The sequence below is a fragment of the Aedes aegypti genome, chromosome 3, assembly GCF_002204515.2.
Source record: "Aedes aegypti strain LVP_AGWG chromosome 3, AaegL5.0 Primary Assembly, whole genome shotgun sequence".
Classification (NCBI taxonomy): domain Eukaryota; kingdom Metazoa; phylum Arthropoda; class Insecta; order Diptera; family Culicidae; genus Aedes; species Aedes aegypti.
Genome location: NC_035109.1, coordinates 293,142,009 through 293,169,334, shown reverse-complemented (window position 1 = coordinate 293,169,334; position 27,326 = coordinate 293,142,009). Strand labels below are relative to the sequence as shown.

General features: G+C 37.4%; 1 protein-coding gene and 1 long non-coding RNA gene across 8 annotated transcripts in view; both read left to right on the top strand.

Moving 5' to 3' along the window:
- Positions 1 to 621: 621 nt before the first annotated feature.
- LOC110679559 lies at positions 622 to 14,930 on the top strand. Its single transcript, XR_002502588.1, has 2 exons — positions 622 to 825; positions 14,897 to 14,930. It is a non-coding gene; the product is annotated as an uncharacterized LOC110679559 (long non-coding RNA).
- Positions 14,931 to 15,138: 208 nt separating this feature from the next.
- LOC5564332 (EH domain-binding protein 1) overlaps positions 15,139 to 27,326 on the top strand; it is a 72,606-nt gene continuing 60,418 nt past the window's right edge. For all 7 annotated transcript variants that reach the window (XM_021854516.1, XM_021854523.1, XM_021854522.1 and 4 more), the window contains exon 1: positions 15,139 to 15,511. In XM_021854516.1, coding sequence (XP_021710208.1) covers positions 15,408 to 15,511 — 104 coding nt within the window. In that variant the 5' untranslated portion in view covers positions 15,139 to 15,407. The remainder of the gene's footprint in view (positions 15,512 to 27,326) is intronic.

Sequence of the window (27,326 nt, the reverse complement as noted above, 5' to 3'; positions counted from 1 at the left end):
CAAAGTGACTTAACCACGAATCAAAACAAAACACTACTTGAGCCGATTTTACACTGATAGAAAAACGTCGAAAGTAACTTGATGAAACGGCTTATCATTTTGTATAATTTTTTTTTTTGGGAAATAATAGAAAATACGTAGTTTTTGAACGCGAGCTGATTGTATGCAAAATTTAAGTGGTGTACACTGAGAAAAAATGTTAAAAAGGTGATTCATTTTAAAACAGTTTTAGAAGACAGGTAATGATTCTTCTGAATTAATTTTCTCAAAACCGTATGAAAGTTACTTACGTCGATTTGAAAAAGTAATCGAGATTTGAAGAACTTTGGGTATGGATCCATTTGCATGGAGACATATTTGGAACCACTGCTTGGTGACCTTCGAAGTGCGATACACAACTTTCCCAATAATCCATATATCAAAGTAAAGCACAATAAAACACACCGTTTGGTTCTCTGTTGGACACAATGCACCTTCCCCTTGATCGTTTTTTTTTTTTTTTCAAATCTTCCTGGCGGACTTCAATATCACATGATTCACCCCCCGCCAACAAACAATCCCGCCAGCATTGTTGTCAAATTATCGCCCGTTCCGTTTTGCACTCGCCGTCCGTTCGATTTTCGATTGATCGAACTGTCATCGAAAAAACTTTTTGTGCAGTACCATTTCGAGAGTAGTTGCGTGCGGACGACGGAACGGATTTCAAATCGCGAAGAATTTAGTGGCCATCCGCAAATTGCGGACCGCAATTAGAATTTGTGTAGTTTTGTGGGGGAAGAAAAAAGGAGCTTTCAAGAACAGTTACTTCGAGTTGCGTGAGTTCCGGTAAGCGCGTTTGATCAGTTTTCGAGTGCCGTCGATTTCGGGAAGTGGCTTTGGGAATTTGTACAAGATCTTTTTTCTTTGAATAATGGTGGAAGCAGCAGGAGGAGAAGTGGGATCAGGATTTGTCGAGTAGGAATGGTGATTTCAGCGGAGACAGACAGCAAGCAGACTAGGAAACTCTCCTCATCGGCATGACAAAAAATAGCAAAGTGAAAAAATAATGATTTCCAACCTTGAACCATCGGAATCATCATCGTCGTTGTCGTCATCATCAGAAGAAGAGCCGTAGAAGAGAAGAGTTTTTGGGTGGGATTGGAAGTTCGACGAATCCGGGGGTGATTCCGATTCCGTTTGGGTGTTCGGGGTTGAGTGAGGAAAGTCACACAAAAACGTTCCGAATTTTATGTGCGATTGTTTTCCCATGGCATTGGGCATAGTGTCGTTCGGGTTTCACAAGGAAGAAATTTCATATTGTGTTGTTTTAGATAATTAGTTTGACGGTAACTGAGAAGAGATAGATATCAGCCTTAAAAAGCTGAAGGAAGGTGCAGATTGCGAGCTGCTGTAAATTATAAATCTAGCGTAACAAATGGGAAAGGCTCCCAAATAGGAAAGTTTATAATTTAATGTTACTAGAAGATAAATTAAGCGATAATAATTTATTAAAAAATATGTATACCTTTTTTAAGAGTAGTGTGTGGTTATTAGTTCCGTATGTATGTATGTATGTATGTTCATTTATTTGTGACGATAACCTATTAGTTTAAAAACTTCCGTTAAATGTTCCCGCAGGGCGAGAAACGAAATGTAGATCAATCGTGTCCGGTTCGTGTTGTACGAGTGGGAAGAGATATTCGTGTTCTGTCGAGGATGAATTGTCAACTGGTGAGCTCGTTTCATCCTAATTATAATACATTTTTATCGGCAACGCTGCGTTTATGTAACTTTCAAACAAAATATGGATGGTTCTTCATTATAAGTATCCATATAAATCCTTATCCCGATTTCATATAACTCTTATACACACCTACCTTTCTTTTTTCGTCATTACTAAAAATAGCCTTTGAATAGTTCGACATTTTGAATGTCGACCTACTTTTTTAAATTTTATCAATATGATATCTACCGATATATTCTCACCAACAGATAAAAATGCAAAACTAGTTTTAAGTAAGAGTCTTATTTTTCCTCCTTATCCATGGATCGCATTACCGACCGAAGGTCTTCTCGATCTCAACTGACTGTAAGAACTTGGCTGGCGCCGTTATTGATAAAAATATGAGAGTAGCTTAACCTTCCTTTTTATTCTATCTTTATTAACCTTCCTGTTGCATTCGAGTCAAAATGGTCCGAAACTGACCTTTGAGCATTTGTAACTTTTTAACGGAACCACCTAGCGCTCTGAAATTTCCTGATTTTTCCTATTTTCTTGAAAAGGAGTTTTAGCTCTGAGGTAGTTTTAGCAGTCTTAGCCCATGTTGGAGACTAGGTGGCCATATAATAGGTTCCGGAGGTTCCACAGGTCCCGGTAATGTGGTCAATTTACAGTTTTTATAGAAGTCAAGAGATGGAGTTGCTGTACCGTTCTCAAGAAACGCGAAAGTTCTATCAGAAGCTCAAAGCATCCCGCAAAGGCTTCTTGCCGAGAGCTGAAATGTGCCGGGATATGGATGGGAGTTTCTTGACGGACGGACGCGAGGTAATCGAAAGGTGGAAGCAGCACTATGACGAACATCTGAATGGCGCAGAGAACACAGGTACAGAAGGTCAAAACAAGGTGATGGCTACGTCAGCACAGCGGACAGTGGAAACCAACCAGCTGTTCAACATTACGCTAGAGGGTGTCATACGGAGAGCCGGACTTAACCATTGGGGTACGATTTTCACGAGATCCGGACAACTTGTCTGCTTCGCGAACGACATGAATATTATTGGAAGAAAATTTGAAACGATAAAAGATTTGTTAACCCGCTTGAAACGCGAAACAACAAGAGTCAGACTGGTGATGAATGCGTCAAAAACAAAGTACCCAAAATTTGTTAATTTTTACTTGAATAAAAGCGCACATGTATAAGCAATTGCTTATAGCTTTTTATAACAAACTGTGTAATAATTATGTTTTAAAATTAAACAGATTTGAAACAGAGTTATGTTATAATTTCCTCATTTGGTGGTTTCTCCAAATTTTCCTCTGAGGATTCCTCCACGGATACATAAAAAGATATCCCCAAGTAGTCCTCTCTAGATTCACCCAGGAATTATACCGGAGATTTCTTCTGGAATTCCTCCAAGGATCGCTCCAGAGATTCTATCAGGAATTCCTTACGGGATTTCATGAAATTCTTCCGGGAACCACCAGGAAAATCGCTACATGACTCACTCCAAGGACATCTCCACATTATTCTACAGGGGTAGCTCCAGGGAATCGTTCTTGGCCTTCGAAAATCCTCCGGGGATTCTTCCAAGTGTTTCTATTGTAATTCCTACAAAGATTCTTCCATGAATTCCTGCTGGAATTTCATCAGAAATTATCCTAAGAATTTCGCCAGGGATTCCTTCCAGGACTCATCCACAGGTCAATTCAGAGATTCGACCAGTAATTCCTCCAGGTGTTCAACAACTCACAAATTCCTCAAAAATGTCTTCTATGAATTCTCCCAGAGTTACCACTAGGAAAATCTGTTCATGACCTACTCAAAAGATTTCTCCACATAATTCTTTAGGGATTCCTCCAGATAATTCTCTATGGTTTCCCCAGGAATTTTTCTAGGGATTCGTTCTTGGCCTCCTTAATTCCTTTTAAAATTCCTCCAGAGATTCTCCCATGAACTCCTGCATTAATTTCATCAAAAATTATTATAAGAATTTCTCCAGGGAATACATAAGGGGAATCTCAACAAAAATTCATCTAGTAAAATCTCTACACAAATTTCTTCTGTACAATTTCATCATGGATACCTCCATAGATGTCTCCCGTGTTTTCATCAGAAATTTCTCCATGAATTCCTACAAGGTTTATTCCAGGGATTTCTCCATGAAAATCTACGTTTTTTTTCAGGGATATATCTACGGATTCTACCCATGAAAGAATCGCTGTTGAGCGATTCTTTATGGGATACCTCTAAGGATTCTTCAAGTATTCAAGTGATGCCTCCAAGTGTTCAACAACTCGCGAATTCTTCAAGAATTACCACCAGGAAATCGTTACATAACTTACTGGAACAATTTCTCCAGATAATTCTTCAGGGATTTCTCCAGATAATTATCCAGGGATTCCTCACGGGACTCCAACGCGAATCGCTCCTGGAATTCTACCAGGAATCATTAAGGGATTCTCCAAGTCCTTCGGGAATTCTCTCAGAGTTATCACTAGGAAAATCTTTACATGATTTACTCATAGGATTTCCCCAGATAATTCATCATGGATTTCTCCAGATATTCCCCAGGAGTTTCTCCAGGATTCGGTCTTGGCCTTCAAAAATATTCCGGGGATTTCTAGAAGAGTTCCTCTTAAAATTCCCCTCATGAATTCCAGCAGTAATTTCATCAGAAATTATCCTAAGAATTTCTCCAAAGATTACATTAGGTAAATCTCTACAAAAATTCCTCCAGTTAAATCTTTACAAAAATTTCTTCTGGAAAATCTTTTGAAAGATTCCAATAGAAATTTCTCTATGGATTTCTTCAAGATAATTCCTGGGATTTCTTCAGAAAAAATTACACAGGGGTTCATTTTAGGGGTTTCTCTACGGATTTCATCATCTACAGAGATTTTTTTTCTGAGATTCCTCCATCGAATTTCTGGTGGGATCTCTGGATACAAAATCCTGAAGGAAATCTCAGGAATAATTCCTAGAGGAAATTTCGAGAAACCACTGAGGAAATTCTGGAGAAATAGCTGAAGTAATCCTTGAAGAAATTGAAAATCTCTGCAATAATTCCTGGAAACATTACAAGAGAAATTCCAGCAAATATTTTATTGGAGGAATCACTGAAGGCATTCTGACAGAATCTCCCGGTGAAATCGTTAGAAAAATTCCTGGAATAGTCCTTGGAGGAATCCCTTGAGGAATTCCTGACAAAATTCCTGAACGAATTGCTGAAGGTATTTCTGGAGCCCTATCGGAACTGGTCTACAAAATATGGTAGCGAACAAAAGTTCCTCCTGGAGGAACCTCTGGCAAAACTGCTAGTGGAGTCCCAGGAGAAATTGCTGATTTATGCAAATGTCATCATGTTTGACGACGTTCATTCTAACGCTCGTGCTGTGACTGCTGACCATGCCAACGAAACGAAAGTCGCGCAAAGTTTTGAATGTTTACAGCACTGATCATGGGTCAGTTTTGACTCTTAATGCATTATATGTCACTTTTTTTATAGCGCCGCTCCTAAAGGTCACGGAAAGCTTCTTTAAGCACGAAAACGTTCGTTTTAAGAGGTTAGAAAATGTCAGACAAATTTCAATTTTTTATCGCTTTCCTTTACAAAGTTACAGCTCCTTTACTGTGCCGATTGGCCAAAAATGATCCCAATGCACAAGGCAGTGATTGGGAATTAATCTGCTAAGTGGCGCTAGCAACATTTTTGTTTTCAATATTCTATATATCGTGGTTTATCTCGTGGAATCATTTTTGCCGACCTCCTAAATTACCAAGATCTTAAAATATAGAATATTAAAAGAAATGTGTTCCTAGGGTCACCTATCGGATTAGTATCCAATCTTGTTTGTCATTGTCAGACAGCCCTTGAACTGCTGAACAACTTTGCTAAAGATATCAACTTTGTAGCTTATCAGGAAATTGAGATTTAGAATCAGGTTTGACACTGCCATATAACTCTTGTCTATTGAACATCTTTGTCGAATACACCAATCCCTTCCACGCATTTGAGGGTGATAGCATTTTGAAGGTTAAAGTTTAGGAAAATGAGTTAAAGTTTTACTTTTTACGTGAAAATTATTTTTTTCAAATGTACTTTGTGAAACAATGAAAACTTGTAGAAATGAATGATACGTCTAGCATTTAGTGTAATACAGGCGCTTCTGCAGGGGTCGGTTTCTGTTAGGAGATTTTCCAGTTGAATATGTAGAAGAAATTCAAACAATTTCCGTTTCATTTTACGATGCATAATGTTGAAAGGCGATGAGTTATTTATGCTGAATAAAAATATCGATTGAAAGCAGTCACCCGGCTAAGGCTAAATCACTATATATACACTTGACGCCGATACTGAACGCGAGATGTGTTCTGTATCTCGATACCTCCAAGACTCGATGGTCCCTTCAATATCGAGTCAACCATACTTCTTCTTCTTCTTCTTGGTATTAAGTCCTCTGTCCTAGGAGCCTGCTTCTCAGCGTGGTGCACTTCCACAGTTATTAACTGAGAGCTTTCTCTATGCCCAGGAAAGTCAAGAAAATTTCCATTACGAAAAGATCCTGGATCGACCGGGAATCGAACCCAGATACTTCAGCTTGGCTTTGTTTTGTAGCAGCGGACTCTAACCACTCGGCTAAGGAAGGCCCCCGTGTCAATGATACATGATATGTAATTTACCTGTGTTAGGGCAATGGGGGCAATATGAACATACGGGGCAATATGAGCCACCCCGTTTTTGACCTCAAAAACAGTGTTTTAATGTCTAGTGTCATTATGATCTGCTAAAGGATGCCTCAAAGAGCCACCACAATAAAAACCGTAAGAATATCCGTTTGAACACTCAAGATATTTACAAAAATGTACAAATTTGTCTTTCGTCATGAAAAGCTTATAATTTTGGCAGTTTTTAATTAAGCCTATAAGACAATTATATTTATAATTCTGGTAAATCTTACCAATCCATTGAAACTTCTGATCATAATGAACAGTTCGTGAGCGAAATTAGATTTGTTCGTAAACAAAATTATAGAAAAACAATATATTATTTTCAGGATGAAGGGGCGGGGCAAAATGAGCCACCTAGATTTAAGCAAAACAAACGATGTTTTGAACATAAAAATGCATTGCCTAAATATACTAGATTATTTTTTTACTGCATAGTCATCTTTATGCACCATTACAAGTGGAACACTTTGCTAGAAAATACGTTGAACCAAGTATCGCAATTTAGTACTAGTATAACATGGTCTGTTTACTATGTATTATGTATCTTTAAAAAATAAGCCACTAGAATCAATCATTTCAAGCAAAGCTAATACAATTTCCTTTCCAATAATGTACTCTTCACCACTAACTCTTCTCGATACTGTTTTAAATAAAAATCATTCGATTGAATGAGGTGGCTCATACTGCCCCGTAGGGTGGCTCATAATGCCCCATATGATTGGTGACCACGTAGAAAAACATGGTTTTCCAAAAAGTTCCTGGAATAATTGGCAAGTTGATGTTAACATTAATTATCGACGTAACATGGAAGAAAACATTTTATAGTACAAGTCACTTGCATTTAAACCATAATTTTTGCCGTTTTTCTATGCATTCCATGACGTTTTCCTTAGGCGGCCCATATTGCCCCGATCACCCCTACTATGTCCTCTAGAACCTATTTAGTGACAAACATGGCTCTGGATCGCTAGGATTAAGTAAATTGGTTTTATTTTCATGAAATTCTGCAATTTTTGATATGTTGCATTACTGGATTATACGTAGTGCGTGATTTGACCAAAGACAAATTAAAGACTCCCATGTCCCTTGCAGTTGCCCAACATTTTATGGCTCATAAGGTAATCTAGAATGCCGTGAAATGTGTACTGCGATCTGTCAAACTTGGGTACCTTTTGCACTACCGAGGGACCAAATGCAGTACTAGAAGTGGTACCCCATCTGAGCCCGAGTGGGACGGACCTGATTTGACCGCTTTACTGGGGCCTCTGTAAACAATTCCGTGATCAGGGTGGCCAGTTTTGCTAAGCATATGTAGCTATTATTACCTGAAATGTTTATTTTTCATGATATTTTGCAAATTTTTATGTGTCGTATAGCTGGGTTGTACATAATTTGAAAATCGGTCGCTCTACCGGGAGCTCTGCAACCGATTCTGTGGCCACAGGGTGGCCATTTGGTTTAGGGCATCTAAGAATACCTGAAGTGTTTATTTTTCTATGCAATTCTTCAAATTTTGAAATGTCGCATGGCTGGTTTCTGCATAAATTGTAAATTGGCCATATATCCGGGGTCTCTGGTATCTATACGGGGGCTCAGAATCCTGTTCGTGGCTCTCCTATCGTAAAAGCATGCCATTCCAAAAATGGCCAAACCTTGATCAGTTCGGCGCCGATTCTGAGCGGCTAAACCTGACCAACCCGGAATTTTATACCAAATTCATAAAATTTATAAACTCACGATTCTTTTGAGTATAAAAACATTGAAATTTGGTTGGAAAATGTCTGAAAAATTGCTGTGTCAAATCCGGGTCAATATGACCCGGAATGCCTTAATTGTAACTTTTTTTGAATGCAGCAGAAAGGTCAAAGTTGATTAATGTATCTTGGTAATCTCCATTAGGTACTCATTAGTGTGGGACAAAATTTAGATTCTCGCTCCAGTCCGCTTTTTGGATTACATTTAGGTCCCGTGAGAACTGTGCAAAATTTCAGCTCGATGGGAAAAACTATATTTTAGCGCCAGCCGTTCAAAGTTTGTATGGGATTTACTATGGGAAAACTTACTTTTGCAAAGAAAAATCGCCAGAGGTCGTCCATTGTCCTCTATAAAAATTCTGAATACAGACCTCGATAGGTATTTTTACGATGGGGTTGTAAGCTGTAATCATCACCTATCGTATCCCCCACCGAGCAGGAGCACTGCCTCTCGGTGGTGGGCAATAAATTAATTATCGTGAAACTAGAAATCGTTCGTTATTCGTCTGCCCCTTCGGGACCAAAAATCACACAACGTAGGGCCTGGTCAACCCTGGACGAAACATTTCTCAGGATTCAATCCCTGCTCATGATCCTGACCATTTAGAAAGATTTCGTCTTCGTAAAAATGTTTATTCTTGCCAATAGGCTCAAGATTTTTGCAAAAAACCATAGGTACCCACTAGTTCCATCTGCCGGCAAAATATTGAATTGCACGGGTCGAACAATTATAATCCTTGACTTATACTTATGACACACTTGTGGTATACGTACCATGGTACAATTATTTTGAAATGGGTTCCATACTGATACATTAATGAATGTTTGCCCTTTACTGGCATATACCAGATTTGCTAGTATGTCCGAAACATAGTTTTGGGAACTTGAAATCAGAAGACACAGTGTGTTTGTTTGACAAATTGAGACATGAATTTGCGAAAAAATACGCGTTTTAGTGAGACTCGAACTCACCACTCCGTGTACGCTAGACCGGCGCTTTAACCAGCTAAGCTACAGAACACCTTATGATTCTGCGGAATAGAAAGCCAAACTGAATCCGAGTACTAACTATGAACACATCTCTTTTCGCAAATCCATGTCTCTTTCGGACTTAGATGCCAAACCCCCACCACGCTCACGTTTGTATCTCCCGATCGCAAGTGAGAGCGAATTGTTTATCGATGCTGAGTTCTTACGCTCTACTGCCGCATACCTATAAGCCGAACACTTTCGGCACGAAATTCAGTATGCGTTGAGCTCTCAGTGCGGTCGCACGCTCTACGACCAACTGCGCCAGGAGGACGCAACTCGGGATACATTAATGAATGTTTGCCCTTTACTGGCATATACCAGATTTGCTAGTATGTCCGAAACATAGTTTTGTTAACTTGAAATCAGAAGACACAGTCTTAAGGTGTTCTGTAGCTTAGTTGGTTAAAGCGCCGGTCTAGCGTACACGGAGTCGTGAGTTCGAGTCTCACTAGAACGCGTATTTTTTCGCAAATTCATGTCTCAATTTGTCAAACAAACACACTGTGTCTTCTGATTTCAAGTTCCCAAAACTCCATACTGATAATTGTCTTTATTCAAGATAGCCTTGGAATAATTTTCTTGACAACTTGTACCATGGTATATGTATCAGATGTCTGTCCAAGGTATTACTGAACTAGCCAAAGGCGTCATTTTTATAAGTAGTCAGGATCCTAAGGTATTTGCAAAATAAAAGTTTTATGCTAACTTGCGCCACCTGTTGGCAGAATATCAAACTTCTTGGCAAGAATAAACATTTTTCCGCAATGGTTAGGATCGAGAGATACATATACCCAAAACAAAAGTTTCATGCACACTAGCACTGCGTTGTGGCGGAATTCAGCTCAATGACCACCGCATGTCAGCCCTTTACCTATTGAACAACTTTTTTCCAAGACACCATCCTTCCAAATCCATGTCATAGACGAATAGAGACGTAGCAGTTGGGTTCAGAATGAGTCTCACTTTTGGTACTGCAAAATGTACCCAATATTGACAGATCGCTCTATTACCTCATATGCCATAAAATTTTGGGCAACTGCAAGGAAAATGGAGTTTTTTTTTTATTTCGTCTTTAGTAACTTTAGCAGTGTGTCTTTAGCACTATCTAAAATATATACCGGGTACCCCCGTTGACCACAATTAATCTGAACACTTTTTAATATGTACCTCGCTAATTTGCACATCGTTCAGATTAAAAATGGTTCAAACGTCATTTAGCTCATGGAACGGAGTGAAGTGAGATGGAACGCTGTGGAACGGAACGCAGAATCAAAACAAAACAGTAAAAGAATTAACCAAAAACACGTCTCTAGGGTGACCAAATGTTCAAATTAGAAATGAACCCCGATGGTTTGCATAAGGTACCGTTCAAATTAGCGGGGGTGCACGGTACGAGATATTGAATAATACCCTCAAATTAAGGCCCAAATAAAAATGGATCAAATGTCAAACTTAAAAACTAGTTTTCTCCTTTCAAACCAAATTTCCGATTTGTAGATTCTCAAGCAAAGTATGCACTTCAACAGAAAAGTAATTGCTATCTCGATGCGTGGAAAATTTCTTGCAAGAAATGCTCAAGAGAAGCATTTTTCTTTGATCGCAGTACGCAGTTGAAAAGAAATATCATTTCAAATGGAGCTTACTGTAGGAAATTTCTTGACCATTTCTTGAGCAGAAATTTTTACTTTTCTTGAGCGGAACAGCATACCTAGCTTCAAAAAGAAAACTGCTATTTCAGTTTTGACATTTTTACTTGGGCCTTAATGAAATCCCATAAGCCCTGGGCAGTCTTCCCATGAGCATTACCGATGTTCAACTTGGGTTCGCATCTTTCTACTCGCGTTTAACAGCGAACGCACGACGGCAAAAAACTCGCGTTGCACATTGAACCCGGTACACTTGAACTTCGGTTGAACCGAGGTTTGAAACACCGATTCAAACCATGGTACAAAACAAACCGAAAGAAAACAGTTCGAATGCACGCTGATAAAATTTAACTTTATGATATATCACATATATGGTTTATCACATATCACAGGTTATAGCTTTAAGGCCGGTTTGCTACTGACAAGAAAAGGAATCGCCTATCTCGATGCGTGGAAAATTTCTCCCAAGAAATGGTCAAGAAAATCATTTTTTTTTCTGATCGCAGTACGCAGTTGAGAAGAAATGTCACTTCAAAGGGGGCTCTCTGTAGGAAATTTATTGACCCTTTCAGTCAAGAAATTTCTTTACTTTTCTTGAGTGAAACAGCATACTTAGCTTTAGGTAGAAAATTTAAAGCGTGCGTACGAACTGACTAAAGCCGAATGCAAGGCTTACTACACTCAAATAGCACTGGCAACTAAGCAAACAACACGTTGCTACGGGGAAAAAATACAACACAAAACACACTGATGCTGCCGCGTACTCGTGACGGTGTACTGTGCGGTTGACTGGTTTCTAAACTTTGGTACTCCAAACATAAGTTCGGGTTTAGGTACTGGGTCGTGAGCGGCTTCGTGGTTTCGGTTTGAACACGAGGACAGGGATCGAAGCGAATACGAAAACATCAGTACCCAACATGTTTGACGTTCGTTAGGGAAGCCCTGGGTCTTCTATAACGCCCCCCATTCCATGTGTCTTATAGGAGACCTGACTGTATTTAGCTTACTCGAACCTAAGATAAAGATAGGACAACTGGGAATAAATTTGAATGACAGAGCCTACTTCTCAGCTTTTAGTGTTCACTGAACACTTCCACAGTTATTAATTATGAGCTTTCTGTGCCAATGTTGCCATTTTCGCATTCGTATATCGTGTGGCAGATAAGATGATACTCTATGCTCAGGGAAGTCAAGAAAATTTCGATTACGAAAAGATCCTGCACCGACCGTGAATCGAACCCAGAACCCTTCAGCATGGCTTTGTTTTGTAGCCGTGGACTCTAACCACTTGGCTAAGGAAGGCCCTATAAATATGTCTAAAGTAAATATATGAAAAATTGAATCGATTGAAAATATTCGAATTGAAAAACAAATTGAAAAAACAAATTTTAGTGTCCGCGGCTACACAGCAAAGCCATGTTGAAGGTGTCTGGGTTCGATTCCCGGTCGGTCCAGGATCTTTTCGCAATGGAAATTTCCTTTCCCTGGTCATAGAGTATTAACGCACCTGCCACACGATATACGTATGCGAAATTTTCCACTTTGGCAATAAAAGCTCTCAGTTAATAACTGTGGAAGTGATCATTGAACACTAAGCTGAGAAGCAGGCTCTGTCCCAGTGAGGACGTAGTGCCAAGAAGAAGAATACACTATAATTCACCTAATCAATACAATTAAAAAAATAAATAATAATTAGGAATATATTTTTGTGAAATAGTGTACCGTCTTCCATACAAATGGCAACACTGTTTTTACGTAACACGCAAGGGTGAAAAATTCACAACTGGGCTCATGGATGAAAAGAAGAACAACTAAAAAAAGCCAGGTGTCCGATCTTATCTTAGACTCGAACCATTTTATCAGTGTTGCCAGCGTAAAAAAATGATAGTGTTTCGCTTTCCCGAACGTAATTTGTAACACAAAATTCATACTTCAACCTTTCGCAGGATTCGACTTAAATAATGTGCAGAAATTTGATATATTGAATTTTATCGATTTCACTTGAAAATGTTTAACCCTTCATGAAAACCTGGAATACAGCTGAAGAGTATTTCTATGTATTTTTCTATTCCGCCCAAGTTTTATGATTTTATTTTTTTCCTAATTCTTATTAAACAGCGTTGCCAGCCACATGAACATTTGTGCTTCGGCCGACTGTATGGCATGCAACACTTACATGTAAGCGCAAGTAGTGATACTTTTCTGAATTTCTGAAAAAAAATATTACTTAAGATGACTGAGTTTGGTCACTTTGAAATTGCAAGCTGCAAAATAAACATGGCTGTCAAAACGAATGACGGGCTACTTAGCCTTAAGATATATCAACATAATTAAAATCAGTCAGATTCAGTTCTAGAAAATTATTCTGAAAAACCAAATTTGATAATATTTTGATAAGATTTTGAAATCAGATTCTGCTCTTTTCGTGTCATTCTGACAAATGAGTTCTTATTAGAGAAGTAGAGTAGTGGCTTAAAATGATTATAGAACGAAGCCACACTTGGAATTTTCATGTGCACAAGACTTGAGAACCAAACAGCGCTGCGCATTGAAAATAGGTATATCCGATTGGTCATCACCATCAAGCAAGCAATTCGATCGGGTTTCAACGCGAACGGTTGTCAGAAACTCCAGACATGTGCACTTGAAAATTTAAAGTTTGTTTTATAATCACCTTATTTGGTAAAGCGCTTATCGTCGTGGTTTCGAAACCATATGGATTTTTCATAATTTGTCCATTTTTGCACACGTTGATTAACCCCTCTACCGGCAGCTTCATTTTGTACCGCTAAAAAAATATTCAAACCTCGATAACATTTTTGTTTCTCGATATTTTTGCACTATTTTTTCACAAGTTCTCAAGAAACTCTTCTAGTTTGAGAATCCATACCGACATTCTCCATATAAAATTTATTTGGTGGCCATTTTGTTTTACGTCAATTTATCAAAAAAAAAAAAAAAAAATATGGGCTATACAAAGCTAGGTGATAAGGAGCTACTCTGAAAAAATCATTTGAATCGGTTAAGTATTCTAGGAAATATCTGAAAATTGCGATATGATGCTTTTTTTGATTTTTTAAGATCTTTATTTGGCCAGCGTGGTACCAGACACATGAATGCTCATTACTCAAAGACGACTGCACCAAATTGCTTCATTTTTTTACAACATACTCTCATTAATGTATTGTTCCAAAGAGTGAATATCCCAATACGCGTTGATCTCCCAAGGAATTTCGGAATATCTCAGGATTTAGTTGACCGACGATCAATATCGACACAGATTCTAAGACTAGAAGAGTTTTTTGAGAACTTGTGAAAAAATGGTGCAAAAATATCGAGAAACATAAAAGTTATTGGGGTTAACTCACTTAGAAGCTACCGTTGCTCAACAAGCTTGATTCTAATAGGTTTAGAATATAGCCGATTTGATCCCAGTTCAATTATGGGCCCTTCTCTGATGTTACGCTAGATCTAAGAAATCGTCGTCATATCGTCATAAGTCCGTTCGAAGCACCGCAAATAGGGCGGAGCACCCAACGGAAGGGAGAAGACGAAAACAGGGCAACACCAACAACGGAAGAAGATTCTTATCAGCACAAGGGCGTGAATTGAACCGAGAAAGCGTAATAAGCCATTTTATGAGACGTTTCTAATCATATGGTTTCCGTTTGTTTACCAGCTTTGAAAGTTTCTGGCGGGCCGATTTATTTACGTTTCTTCTAGCGCTACATTTGGAAGGAGCTTATTCAACAATGGCGCTGGTGGCATTGCAACAAAGTTTTTAATTTTCGCATGTAAAATTGAAATCGGCAGGCAGGGAAGATAGTTTTCATCTACAGGTAACATAAAACATGTAAACTGGGTAGAAACATGCGCTGAATGAGACGGGAACGTCATCACCAACAAAAATGTGACCAGCGCCATTCAGATATCATGCTAGTTTTTGAACAACAACAATGAGCGGCCCGCCAGAAAACGTCACTTAAACGTCTCGTAAAATGGCTTATACCTACGGTTGGTTTGTTATGTTTTACAGTGAGCTGAATTGGCGCGAATACTAAAAAGAAAAACGATGGCCAGTGAAGAAGAAGCCTAGTGTTGTTATAGTGGTTTTCACGTCCAATGGTATGGGTGCCCTAGTGTAGATGTAGTTGTGAACCTTAGAGGAAAACAATATGCACTCAGTCTCGAAAAACACGCAGAAAACGGGTTTAAAATTTTCAAATTGGGTAATATTTTCATATGCATTTTGGTGAGTCTGGAAAGCGTGTGCAAGTTTCTTTGAGGAAAACAAAAACAAACAGTGTAAGACGAGCGTATGCTAGTCTACGTGTGTTCAAATGTCACTAAGCTCTATAGGTCGTACAAAAGTAGAGCACCGCTGCCAAGAATAGGACGCCTGCCCTGTGGTGTTTGTTGTAAGTGAGTGATATCCCGGAAAAGGGAGTTGCCCCCGTCGAAGAAGAAGACGAAAAGGAGCAAGAAGAAGAGAACCAGTTCAGGGAGTTGAGGAAGAACATTCGCCGCACACCCGCCCTAAGTAAACAATGGGCAGCGTTTGGAAGCGGCTGCAGCGCGTCAACAAGCGGGCGGCCAAATTCTCCTTCACCGTGTCGTACCATGAACTGCGGATGGAAACGACGGCCAAATGGTAAGTGCATATACGCAACTGCATAAGAAGCTCTGTGAACCCTAGGGTGCACCAGAAAAAGAACACAATGTTGATTAACCCTAAAATGATAGATATGCCTATTATAAGTATTTTAGTAGAACAAGTCAACTATCTAAAGACTCGTTTATATGTTCCGCCATATCATGTTGTAAAAAATGACTATATTCGATCAAATTTGATACCTCTCTTGATACCTCTCTAACTCGATGGTCTTAACAATATCGAGTTATTGAGAGTTGACTGTATTTTTAAAACATTTTATTATTTTTCTATGAGATCTATTGGGAAATTATTGATGAGTAATCAAATTTACCGTTTTTAAGTTCAAAATCATGTTAGGAGAGGACTGCCCATAAACGCATAATTGTCCCATGTGCATAGGAAACCCAGCAAAGATGGGACTGACATGCATTTATGGGCAGAGGATCTCTCGTTGTTTCCTCTCATTGTGTATACCTAGGTATATTTCGTTCCAGGATTGAATACCACGAATTTTCCTGGTACACCCTAGTTGTACCCTTCTCGTAAATGTAAATTACTCGCAGCGAATGGGGTCTGTTTTGAATTTCTCTCTCTCTCTGTGCGTTCGTTTGGTATAGTAGTTAATGAACGTGATTGGATCACCATTCGATCGGTTCTTGATCGCACCGCGCGGTTGTTGGCCCTTGGTGGGTTCTATCGAATTACTTCCTTCTGGTGCTGAATGTTCCATTTGCGTTTCTCGTATTAGTGCAAGGGTCACGGTGGCAGATCATCATCTCATATTTCGGTTTCACATCAGACGACCTTCCCAGCACTTAATCTGAGTTAATTAAGAATGCTGTTGGAAATGATTACCCGATGGTGAACCCGTTTATGAGTCACACTACACGATGGTTTGTGATTAAAAATGTTGAAACTCATAAAATGTAGATCAAGCTACTACTACCTCATGGAATTTCCCGCTTATCAGAAACCGTGCTCCTCCATACGACCTCATTGCTGTGCAATGAGTGTTACATTATTGATTGTTTTGAATCTTCGTACAAGTATCAAGTTAAACTTGATAATAAATCTTCGAGCTGTTTAGTAGAATACCTATGGGTAGATGAAAAAACCGAATTTAGTACTATACCATTTAATTCCACTAGAGTTTGTATCCTTTGACAGATACGCGTATTTCGACCTCGACTGTAAGGCCGTCTTCAGTGTCGTGTACTAGACTCGACTTAGTCTAGTACACGACACTGAAGACGGCCTTACAGTTGAGGTCAAAATACGCGTATCTGTCAAAGGATACAAACTCTAGTGGAATTAAATGGTATAGTACTAAATTCGGTTTTTTCAAGTTGAACTTGTTTCTGTAAGTTCTCTAGGGATTACTTAAGCGTTTATATCAAGATCCTTCACAGATTCCTCTAAGAGTTTCTGTAACGAACTTTGTGAGGAATTTTCCAAGAATATTTAATATTTAAATTTTAATTTTATTTAACATTTAAATTTTATCTTTACGAGAAAAGATATCTTCAGGAGTTTTTTCAGAAAAAATCCTCTATGCAAGTCTTCTAGCAATTACAACAAACTCTATCACTGATTTCTCGCGTAACTTTCCAAAAGGACCTATGTAACAATGAGAAATTCTCTCTTCTCTCGCTATCTTCCGATTATAACGCTGCAATACTGAAGCTTTTGGGAAATGTTTCAATATGGATCTAAATACAATGTCCTTGGCAAGCGTGTCATACAAAAAATGAAACAAAAATGTGGCTTAATTATATATTTAAGAGAAAATGAACAAAGAGAGCCTCTCAATGTTAGATAAGTAATTTTTAAAAGTTGCGTGAGATATATCCAGATATTGTCCAAATGATTTCTCTGGGGATAAGATACGAAATTTAGCCAAACGTTGCTTCAGAATTATCTTCTAAATCTTCTAAAATTTATCCAAAAAATCCTCCTGGAATTCTGTCACAAACAACTTTAAGATGTCATCCATGGATACATCAGGATATCTTTCATTAAAATTACTGGATTTTCTCCAGGTGTTCTTTGAAGGATTTATTTGAATGGTTCTTGATCCTGATGATTTGTTATGTTCGTGACAATAGAGAAAAAGCAATTAACGAACTTTTGGGTTATATCTTAATTAAAATATTCAACCATACTATATTTTATACTCTGTGCAAATTAAGATCATTAATGATTTTCGACGACAGGGGCTTTCCTTAGCCAAGTGATAATCTCCGTGGCTACAAAGCAAAACCATGCTGACAGTATCTGGGTTCGATTCTTGGTTAGTCCAGGATATTTTTTGTAATGAAAATCGTCTTGCCTTACCTGGGCACAGAGTATACAAATGCGAAAAATGGCAACTTTGGCAATGACAGCTCTCAGTTAATAAGTGTTAAGGTGCTCTAAAAACACTAAGTTGCAAGTGAGGAATTAATGCCAATAAGCAGAAACAGTGGTTTCGGAGACATCCCAAATAACAATCGTGCTCAAGCTATAGTAATGCAATGAAATCGGTGTATATAAAGCTAGCGTTATTGAATAGCAACAATTTATTTTGATTTAAAAATCTAAGAGGCCATATAAATCCAAACCGGGTTTTGGAACAGTTCGATAGCATCTCACAACACCCACAATCTATGCAAACATTGTCAACATAATCATAAAACTTCAAAATGGCAAATAATCTTTTTTTTTCAAATTATTCTTTGGCTCCCTTCTCAAAGGCCAATGATCGGATCTCTCTCCATCAAGAGAGCCTACAGTCGGAACATCTCAAACTGTCACTGGTGAGAAGCCAATGACTCTCTCTTGCTCATTCTTTAAAAACCAAAAGGGCCTAGCCTTGGACCAAGGCACGCTAACAAAATTCAAGTGGGCCTATGAAAAGGGCCAATGTTTGGTTGAAAATCAAAAATGGGCCAAGCATTCAAACTCGTAATATTTTCCACAATTTTGGTAGCTTTCAGAATAAAATCGATTATCAAGGTGTAGTCATAGTAAATCGTCACTCAATGGGCAAGAAATCACATTTATTGTTCTGAATACTGAGAAGTAGGAATTGAAAATGTGATGAACATCGAATTTTCGCAGAATCAACGATCTGAGGAATGGCTATTTTGAATTGTTACGAGAGAAATGTCGAATTTATGTTATAAACTTTAACTTAAATATGGCTCTAGTGAGGGACTGTTTCAAGCTTTTGGAATTTCTTCTAGCTTTTGGAACTTCTTCTAGCTTTTGGAACTTCAGCTTCTAAAAATTAATCTTCTGATAGAGAATTGTTTCAGATTCTGGTAGTGTTGCTTATCAGTTTATAAAAAAAAAGTTGCTGAGAGATAACATGTCAGCTTCTGAAATAGAGGTTTTCAAGCTTCTGAAACAGAAGCTGTCCAGGTTCTGAAAAATAAACTTTTCAGATTTTGAAAAAGAAGTTTTCCAGCTTCTAAAGTAATGTGTTTCCAGTTTCTAACAGGAAGGCTTTGCGTTTCTGCAATCTTATGAAACATATGCTTATAATAAGAAACTGTCCCGCTTCTTAAAGAAAAACTCTTCTGAAGAGAGTTTTCTAAAGAAAGAATAAGTATTTCCGCTTCTGAACGCTATCACTTGGAAAAGAATCCGTAGCTTCTGAAAGAGATGACTTCCACCTTCCTTAGCTTTTGTAATTCGCAGCTAGTAAAACCAGGCTGTAGGTGCCTGAGTAAAATTCCCGGTAGATCGCGGATTTTTTCGTAATCCGTAAAGTTTCCCTTGGTATAGAGTATCATTGTGCCTGCCACAGGATATACAAATGCGAAAATAGTTACTTAGGTATAAAGTAAGCTCTCAGTAGTCTCAGTTAATAACTGTAAAAGTGCTCTTAAAACACTAAACTAAGAAGTAGGCTCTGTCTCAGTGTGGATGTAATGCCAAGAAGTAGATACTTTATATCTTCGGATGGAGCAGCTTCTAGAAGTTTGCTTTCCAACTTCTTAAAGTAAAGCTTTTCAGCTTCTACAACCGGTGCTTTACAAATTTTAAAAAAGTAGCTTTTCAGCTTTTGGCGAAAGGAGTCTTGTTTCTAGAAGAGAAACTTTTCAACTTTTGAAAGAGAAGAACAGCTCTCCTGAATTTTATAGAGAATCTTTCCAACTTCTGGGAGAGAGGCTTTCCCGATTTTGGAAGAACAGCTCTTTGGATTTTTAGCTTTCTAGCTCTCCCGCTTTTGAATAAGAAGCTTTGCAGTTTCTGAAAAAGAAGTAATCCAGCTTCTGAAAGGGAAGCTTTTTATCTTCGAAAGATTGGCTTCTCAGGTTAGATTGAAGTAAAGAGATGTGGTGACGAATATCTTTTGCACACAATGTTTTTCGACATACATGTACCTAAATGGTAGCGCAACCGCTCTAAAGCTTCTAAAAGAGAATCTTTGCAGTTCACGAACGAAAAGCTTTCCAACTTCTGAAAGAGAAACAATTTATGCTCTGAAAAAGAAACAATTTAGGCTCTGAAAGAGAAGCTTTCCAGCTTCTGAACGAGAAGCTTTCTCACTTTATAGCTATATATCTTTATAGCTTTCGGAAGAAAGGCTTTTCCATCTAATGAAAGAGGAGCATTGCAGTTCTTTTACAGGTCCTAAAAGAGAAGTTTCGCAGCTTTTTAAAAAAAGCCTTACAGTTTCTGAATGAGGACTTTTTAACTTCTGAAAAAGATGCTATATTTTTCAAAGAACAACTCTGACAAAATAACATTTAAGCCACTCAAAAAGAAGTTTTCTAACTTCTGAAAAAAAAACAATCCTACATAATTCTTGAAGGGAAGCTTATTTCAGCTTCTTAAATAGAAGATTTTCTGATTCAGATAAAAAAGCTCTTCAACTGAGAACAAGAAAGATATGGTCACAAACAGTTCAAGTTTAACCATAGATTTTCTAGCTTTTTAGCTTCTGAACGAGAAGCTTTCTCACTTCTAAAAGAGTTCGTCATCTTCTGAAAAATAAGCTTTATAGCTTTTAAAAGGGGATAGTCGTAGTGGTAAACGCGCAGCTATTAAGCAATACCAAGCTGAAGGTCGTGGGTACGAATCTCGCCGGTCGAGGATCTTTTCGTAAGATTTCCCTGGGCATAAAATATCTTCGTACCTGCCACACAGCATATGAATGCAAAAATGGTCCATTGGGAAAGAAAGCTCTCAGGTAAAAGTTGGAGAAGTGTTCCTAAGAATACTAAGCTTAGAAGCTGGCAGTAGCAGTAGGGACGTAATGTCAAAAAGAAGAAGAAGAAGCTTTTGAAAGAGAGGCCTTTCCGTTTAGTGAAAGAAGAGCGTTCTAGTTTCTTAAAGAGTAGCTTTACAGCTTCTGCAAGAACTGTTTTGAAGTTCCAGAAAGAGTACTTTTACTGGTCCTAAAAGAAAAGTTTTTAAACTTTTGATTAAGAGGCTTCAAAGTTTTTAAACGAGAACTTTCACAGCATCTGAAAGAGAAGCTTCTAAAAAAAGTGTTTACCGCTCAAAAAACAATTCCGAAAAAGAAAAAATTGCTCTGAAAGAGAAACTTTCTAACTTCTAAAAGAACATATCTACACATTTTGAAAGAGAAGTTTTCTACAATCTGGAAGAAAAAAAAATTAGAGTTGCTTTCTAGCTTCTGAAAGAGGAGATTTCTAGCTTCCAAAAGAGAGGCATCCCGTTTATGAATGAAAAGTTCTTCAGTTTCGGAAAGAGAAGATTTATGGCTTCTGAAATAAATGCTTCCCAGCTTCTAGAAGAGAAGCTTTCCGACCAGTGGATAACAACAAAATTATATCAAGATTTGTTACAAATAACATTTTTTTTTTTCATTTTCGTTAGAAGCGGTTTTAGTTGTTGGAGGAAATTATAACACAATTGAAACAAAATCAGTTATAATAACAAAAGTTGTTTCAAATTTGTTTTAATTTAAAGCTAAATTATAACAAAATTTGTTTAAAAAAATCTGGGAGCTGAGAAAATAACAATTTTTGTTATCATTCTGTTATAGTGAATGACAAAATGAGTTATATTTTTGTTTGATTTGAAACATAATGAGTTATGTGTTTGTTTAAAATATAACATATTATGTTGCAATTTTGTTTAGTGTAGAAGACATTGTGTTATATTTTTTGTTATTTTAACTACTAACCAGTCAGAATTATAACACATTTTGTAAAAAAAAATGCACTAACTGAGTAACAAAATCTCTTACAACTCTGTTGTAATCCACTGGTCGGGTTTCAAAAGCTTCCAAAAAAGAGAAGATTTCTAGTTTTTAAAATTTCAAGCTTTTAAAAGATTTAAGCAGCTTTCCAGATTTTTCAAGAGAAACTCCAGGTTTAGGTTATGAATGATCATAAACAGTCCAAGTTTAACCAAAAGTTATCCAGCTTCTGAAAGACAAGTCTACTCCCTTCTGAAAGAGAGGTTTTCCTCCAGTTTCAGAACGAGAAGCTTTCTCAGTTCTGAAAGAACAACTACGCCAGCTTCTGATAAAATTGCTTTATAGATTTCGAAAGAGAGGCTTTTCCGTCTAAAGAAAGAGGAGATTTGTAGTTTCCTAAAGAGAACTTCACAGCTTCTGCAAGAACTGTTTTAAGGCTCCTGAAAGATAAGATTTGTAGTATATGATAGAGAAAGCTTTACAGCTTCTGAACAAAAACTTTTACAGCTTTTGAAAGAGAAGTTTCTGAAAAAAAGCTTAACGCTTATTGAAGAACAATTCCTAAAGAGAAACATGTTTGCTTCTGAAAGAGAAAATTCCTAACATCTGAAAAAAACATTCCAATAAATTTTGAAGGAAGGAATCGGGTCTAGTGTAGTGGTTAGAACACACGCCTCTTGCCCCGAATACCTAGAATCGAATCCCATTCCCGAAAAAAGTCGCTTATGACTAGATGGTTATAGTGACAACTTTCTTCGGAAGGGAAGTAATGCCGTTGGTGTCGAGATGAACGAGTCTAGGGTTAAAAATCTCTTTAATAAAGATAGAAAGAGAGAAAGAAAGAATTTTGAAAGAGAAAAAAAATAAACATTTCAGCTTCTGAAAGAGAAGATTTTTAGCTTCTGGAAAAAAGCTATCTCGCATCGAAAATAGAGATGTTCCTGATTCTGAAAGAGAAGCTTGCTCGCTGAAAGAATAGTTCTCCAGCTCAGAAAAGAGATGCTTTCAAAAGAAATATTTCAGCTTCTAAAAGAGAAGATTTCTAGTTTATATATTTTTCACCTTTTCTAAGCTAAGCTTTTTAGGTTTTATAAGAAAAACTTTCCAGGTTCTGTAAGAGAAAAGCAGTCAGTGTTTGGATTTTGATCCACATAAGCCGATCGAACCATATTCAGAGAGTGTAACAGTTCGTGACACATCTCAATTGGAGAGCCCTATGAATGTTGATATTCACTCTTTGGTTTGAACGTGGCGAGAGAGTGTTCAAGAGCAGTAACTCTCGCAGACTACAACGCTATCGAGCCATACGGGTGATTTATGTTTTGCATAAAATTGCTAATAACTTTAATATTTTCTGGTAATGCAACCTCAAACAACTTAACTATGAGCTATTGGATCATGGAACACCCCTTTGGTTGCAAACATAGCACAGAAAATATTTGCCTCTGTTTCTTGATAAGCATGAGACTGTGTCTGCTAATGTTACAAGTGGTGACACACACACACTGATCGGCGCCAAACAGTGGGTGGTGTGTGTCTGTTTTTTTACTTTAGTGGCTCTTTATCTTCCACGAACGATACATGTCATGTGTGTTGTGTGAATGCAGGCGGATAATTGGGATACAAATATGGCTCGTGTATCAATGATCGTTTAATGTTCCAGAGCCTGAAGGAAATCATTCTTGCTCCTGAAAGAGCAGCTTATGAAAATGAGGCTTTCAAACTTCTGAAAGAAAAGATTTTCGGTTTGTGAAAGATAAGCATTCTTTAATGGAACTTACTAGTTTTTTTAGAAGGGAAGTTTTTCTGGTTCAGATAAAGATGCTTTCCAACTGCGAACAACAAAGATATGGCACTTTTTCATCTTCCGAGAAAATCTTTATAGTTTCAGAAAGGAAAAAGAAAATTTCTTGCAGTTTCCGAGATTCCGAGACTCCTGAAGATTAAAAATCAGGACGTTCCTAAATCTTTACAATTTTCTTAGGAAAATTTTATCTTGTCTCAAATTCTAGACATAAATCTTATTCCGAACAGCAGCGATCACAAAGATTTTTTTTTCAATTTTTAATGTTGAGGACTTGTAAGTACGATCACAAAAAAACATCTAATTCGCAGGTATAAGCAGAAGTATTTGTTCTAAAATATAACTACCCTTTTGCTATTACAATAACATGTCACGTTTCCAAAGACACTAAAGTGTTTTGACTGTGTTTTGTTTCAAGTCTACCAAAAACTATAGTAGGAATCGTTTTTGCAAGACTGTCGCTTTAAATTACATCAAGCATTTCGTCAGGAATCTACCAACAGGAAACCTTCATGCATCTACCGAGGGAAACATCCATTTACCAATCAAGTCCAGGAAATCCTGCAGCAGTCTTGCCAGAAATTTATCGATAATTGAAAAAAACTGATTATGATCCGAACGCTAGGAAATTGCTAAGAAGATCAAAACAGCCTTAGATTTTCAAAAGCATATTTCATAGAATCTAAAAAAAATATTCGGAATCCACTTAAAGTCCTTTCAGAAATTTGTTTAACGTCGTGCAAGGAAATGTCGCTTGCATTCTTTGAGTTAAGGTTTCACAAAAAGCTGCTTAGAATATTTTAGAAGTTTCACAAAGAAACTTATGCAAAGTTTCCATTGAGATCTTGTGATAATTAGCTAACATGTTAAATTCTGTCAAAAATCGTTTTTTTAATATTTTACACAACTTTTTGCGCTAGAGATAAGATAACCCGAGCAACACACATGTTATAATTGTGTATTATCAAATTAAATATGACTAGTTTTGGTCATATATCAGTCGATAATACACAATTATAACATGTGTGTTGCTGGGGAAAACATTTGTTTTTGTAGGGCAATATAAACACAGGGCGCTGACATATTGGAAAGTTTTCGGCATTGTATTGATGAAAATTTAGATGATAGAGATTTGCAAGAATTGAGAAAATTAAGTTGAAATTAATTGAAATAAATATATAAATAATTGTATACCTTGATCGATAATAGTAAGTAGTATGTCTGTTATTCGAACCATGTTGTTATTACTGTGAAATACTTACCGTAGGAATTAATACCGTACACTAGAGGGGTCTGCCTAAATTGGATTGGATTAGATTTGAATAACTACTTATCGTAAGTTGTCGTAAATTGAATGTATGAATTCATCATCAATAGAGCTAATTATAGGGTTGAGCATAGGAAGCTAGTGCTGTGAGATTCGTGGGGTCTGAACTATGAATAGAAAACTAAATCTTTAAGTAGATGGATAAACCGAATTCAGTACTATACCATTTAATTCCACTAGAGTTTGTATCCTTTGACAGATACGCGTATTTCGACCTCAACTGTAAGGTCGAAATACGCGTATCTGTCAAAGGATACAAGCTCCAATGGAATTAAATGGTAAAGTACTGAATTCGTTTTTTTCATCTACTTATAGGTATTCTACTAAACAGCTCGAAGATTTATTATAAATCTTTAACACTTCAGTCGTCGCGCTGTTGTATTTTGTACAACACCGCTGAAAAAACCTCGCTTTTTGTTCACAACAGCAGCGTGGTGGTTCTGACGGTGGCTAACCGCGCGACGAGTGGAAGGTTAAGTTATATCATTCATGTACCATAAAATCAATGTAATTTATACAGCTATCGAATTACAGTTTTGAATTTGCGAGCAACATACTCCAAAAAGTGTTTTCCAAGATGATGGCCCGAACTCCTCCCTGCAACAATGACAATGATACAGATTTAGCCATTCACCGCTCATCCTAAGTATGTGGTCCTATATATCGTATACCAGTTGGAATCAATTTACTTTCACTAGCTGATTGTTTTCTTTGTATTTCAATATGACAACATAATAAACCCTAGCAGCTAAGGAGCATTCTTCAATCTGCCATATTAAAATCAATGATAAACTCATGTTTAATAACTTATACCACCTGAAATAATTTTTAATACAAAATAAATAATATACAATCATATGAATTTCACTATAATACAATCTTTTTTTTTGATAGGGGGGTCTGTAGCCTTGAGGTTACGCTTTCGCTTCATAAACGGAAGGTCATGGGTTCGATTCCCAGCCCCTCCACAAAAAACCCGTCCAGCCATCAGAAGACGCCTCACGGAGGACCGTGCTTTGGGGAGCACGTCCATCCTCCGTCAGTATCAGATGGTGACTGAGACAAACTGACCCTCTTCGCAGGCAGCTAGCCTCACTAACAGCAGAGCTCTCTCCTACCTGCTCGGTGTAAGAGTAAAAGAGTAGGAGAGAGTGAAACTAGATGTAAATATAGATAAGTTAAAAATAGATCTGTATCGGTAAAGAAGCTACAAGATCAACTGAGTCCGGCACAGTAGTGGCCACAAGCAAAACTTTTTTGATATGCTAATGCAAGTTGATAACTTTTATTGCGAATTCGAAATAATTCACTGAGCGGTGAATGGCGTCCTTACGGTATCTTCGACATTCCAAGCTGGATCAAGCAGGACAAAATTTGAAATATAAAAAATAAATCAGGACGCCTCAAAAGAATCCCAGCATCAGGACATGTCCTGCTAAATCAAGACGGATGGTAACCCTTTCCGATGGATGGTTTTAGTCTGGAAGGGACCAACGATAAAAAATTTTGTACGTGAAGCTGAGCCGAGATTTTGCTGTCACGAACTGTCACTGTGAGCCCGGATCTTAATAAGTGTATAAACATGGAAAATGCGCGTAATTCATCAAAACATATTTTTGCATTTCATCAAAGTTGGCATTTATTTTGATTGAATATAAAGTATTGAAACACGCATCTGTTTACTCTTTTCCAATAAAAAAAAAAATGCACAGAAAACATTGGCCGTTTTCCCATGTTTGCCCGGAAAGATCGAAGGTGCAATAGAAAAACAGCGATTTTCCTCAAGTCTGCCTTGATTGTCGTTGGTGAGCTGGAGTTATCTTGTAATTTGGAAAAGTGTTGTTTCATACTTCGTGCGTAATATCTGTTCCTCCCTCCCAAGTTTTAGTGATTTCAGCTTGTCTTTTTTATATTTTGATATTGTTTTGTGGTAACCTTGGTGAATTTTGTGTCATTGACAAATTATAGCATCAAAATCAAATATGATATATTATACTATGATTACACAGTTCGACAAAAAAAGTCGATCTGAATGCACAGAGACCGGACACCACGGGCTTGAAAGTATAAAAATAAACAAAAATAATGGTGTTTTCAGAATTTTTGTGTCTGCCCCAGGTCATTTCTTAAAAATACTTGAACATTTTTCATTTTTTATTTAAAAATCTAATCTAATCAATAACCCGACACAGTGTTTTATATTCAGGACAGCAGAATTCATGTGCCATATTATGTTTTAAACTTTGAATTCAATATGAAGAGTTGTATTGAAATTTTCATGGACTCCACCTACCCCCCCCCCTTTTTGAACCCTCCCCATTTTCGAAGTATTGCAAATGATGGAATCTTTGATAAAAATGGTTGAAATAAGCGATTTTAGTGATTCTACAATCCACCAGCTAACTGCATAACAGGCACTTTCGGCATTTTTGACAATAATACCATGGAGAGTCATCAAATGATAAATACTTTCGATCAACTTACTGAAATCAGTTCAATTGTTCTAGAAAATTCGAAAAAAAAT